The sequence below is a fragment of the Parus major genome, unplaced genomic scaffold (assembly GCF_001522545.3).
Source record: "Parus major isolate Abel unplaced genomic scaffold, Parus_major1.1 Scaffold1367, whole genome shotgun sequence".
Lineage (NCBI taxonomy): Eukaryota > Metazoa > Chordata > Aves > Passeriformes > Paridae > Parus > Parus major.
This window is the reverse complement of record NW_015380216.1, coordinates 1-1,388: the sequence shown is the minus strand read 5'-3', so window position 1 is coordinate 1,388 and position 1,388 is coordinate 1. Positions and strand designations below refer to the sequence as shown.

Sequence of the window (1,388 nt, the reverse complement as noted above, 5' to 3'; positions counted from 1 at the left end):
CCTCTCGGGGCTGCTCACCCTCTCCCATCCCGCCCTCAGCACCTTGAACGCCGCCTCGGCTCGGGGGTCTCGGCTCTTATCGGGGTGGACCTGGCCGGACACGACCCTCGGTGTCCCCTCGGTGTCCCCTCGGTGTCCCCGCGGTGTCCCCTCGGTGTCCCCGCGGTGTCCCCGCGGTGTCCCCGCGCCCCCCGGGGGTGTCACCCACCAGCACCGCCAGTCTCCGGTACGCCCGGCGCAGCTCGCTGTCGCTGGCCGTGCTTTCCACCCCGAGCACCCGGAACGGGTCCAGCTCCTCCTCGGTCACCCCGGCCATGGCCACCAAACGTGTCACCTCCTCCTCGGTGACACCGGAGCGGCCCCAGCGCTCGCACAACAGCTCCCGGCAGCGGCGGAGCCCCGCGGAGCCCCCGCGGAGCAAAGAGCGGAGCCCCCCGAGGAGGAGGAGGAGGAGGAGGAGGAGCAGAGCCAGGAGAGCCCCGAGCAGCCGCAGGCACAGCGCGACCCCCGCCCGGGCCGCCCCCAGGGACCCCCGGTGTCCCCGACCGCTGTCCCCCGGTTCCCGGTCGTGCTCCTCGGGGCGTTGTCGCGGTCGCCGTCGCGTTCTCCGGGGGTCGCCGTTGTTCTCCGGGGGTCCCCGCTGGCGGCAGCCGAGGCCGCACGGGATGTCCCGGGAGGGGCTCGGGGGAGCGGCCGGGGGGTCCCGGCAGCCGCAGCGACCACCGGGGATGGGGACACTCCCGGTGTTAGGGACACTCCCGGGGATGGGGACACTCCCGGGGCCGGGGACACTCTCGGTTCTGGGGACACTCCCGGTTCTGGGGACACTCCCGGGACCGGTGACACTCCCGGGACCGGTGACACTCCCGGGCTTGGGGACACTCCTGGGGATGGGGACACTCCCGGGACCGGGGACACTCCCGGGCTTGGGGACACTCCTGGGGATGGGGACACTCCTGGGGATGGGGACACTCCCGGAGTTGGTGACACTCCCGGGACCGGTGACACTCCCGGGACCGGGGACACTCCCGGGCTTGGGGACACTCCTGGGGATGGGGACACTCCCGGAGTTGGTGACACTCCCGGTGTTAGGGACACTCCTGGGGCCGGGGACACTCTCGGAGTTGGGGACACTCCCGGGGCCGGGGACACTCCCGGGGCCGGTGACGCCCGGTTCGCGCTCGCCGCTCTCCTCCTCCTCCTCGCCCGCCGTGCCGGTGCCGGTGCCGGTGCCGGTGCCGGGGCCGGCGGGGGCAGCCCGGGGGTGGCCGCAGGTCCCGTTCCAGGCGGTGCCGGAGCCTCCCCCGGGCCCGCTCCCGGCCGAGTCCCGGTACCGGGGCTGCTCCATCGCACCGGGACTAGGTCACGGCCATGGCTGGGGGGGACAG

At 74.6% G+C, this 1,388-nt stretch overlaps 1 protein-coding gene across 1 annotated transcript; it reads right to left on the bottom strand.

Annotated features, from left to right (window-relative positions):
• Window positions 1–3: 3 nt before the first annotated feature.
• Window positions 4–1,382, bottom strand: LOC107199611 (translation initiation factor IF-2-like; the record flags this gene model as incomplete). The annotated part of the gene is made up of 2 exons (XM_033511820.1): window positions 209–1,382; window positions 4–90 (listed from the first exon to the last, which is right to left on the bottom strand). Coding segments are annotated over exons 1-2 (1,227 nt in total), but the record flags the coding sequence as incomplete, so codon positions are not given.
• Window positions 1,383–1,388: the final 6 nt, after the last annotated feature.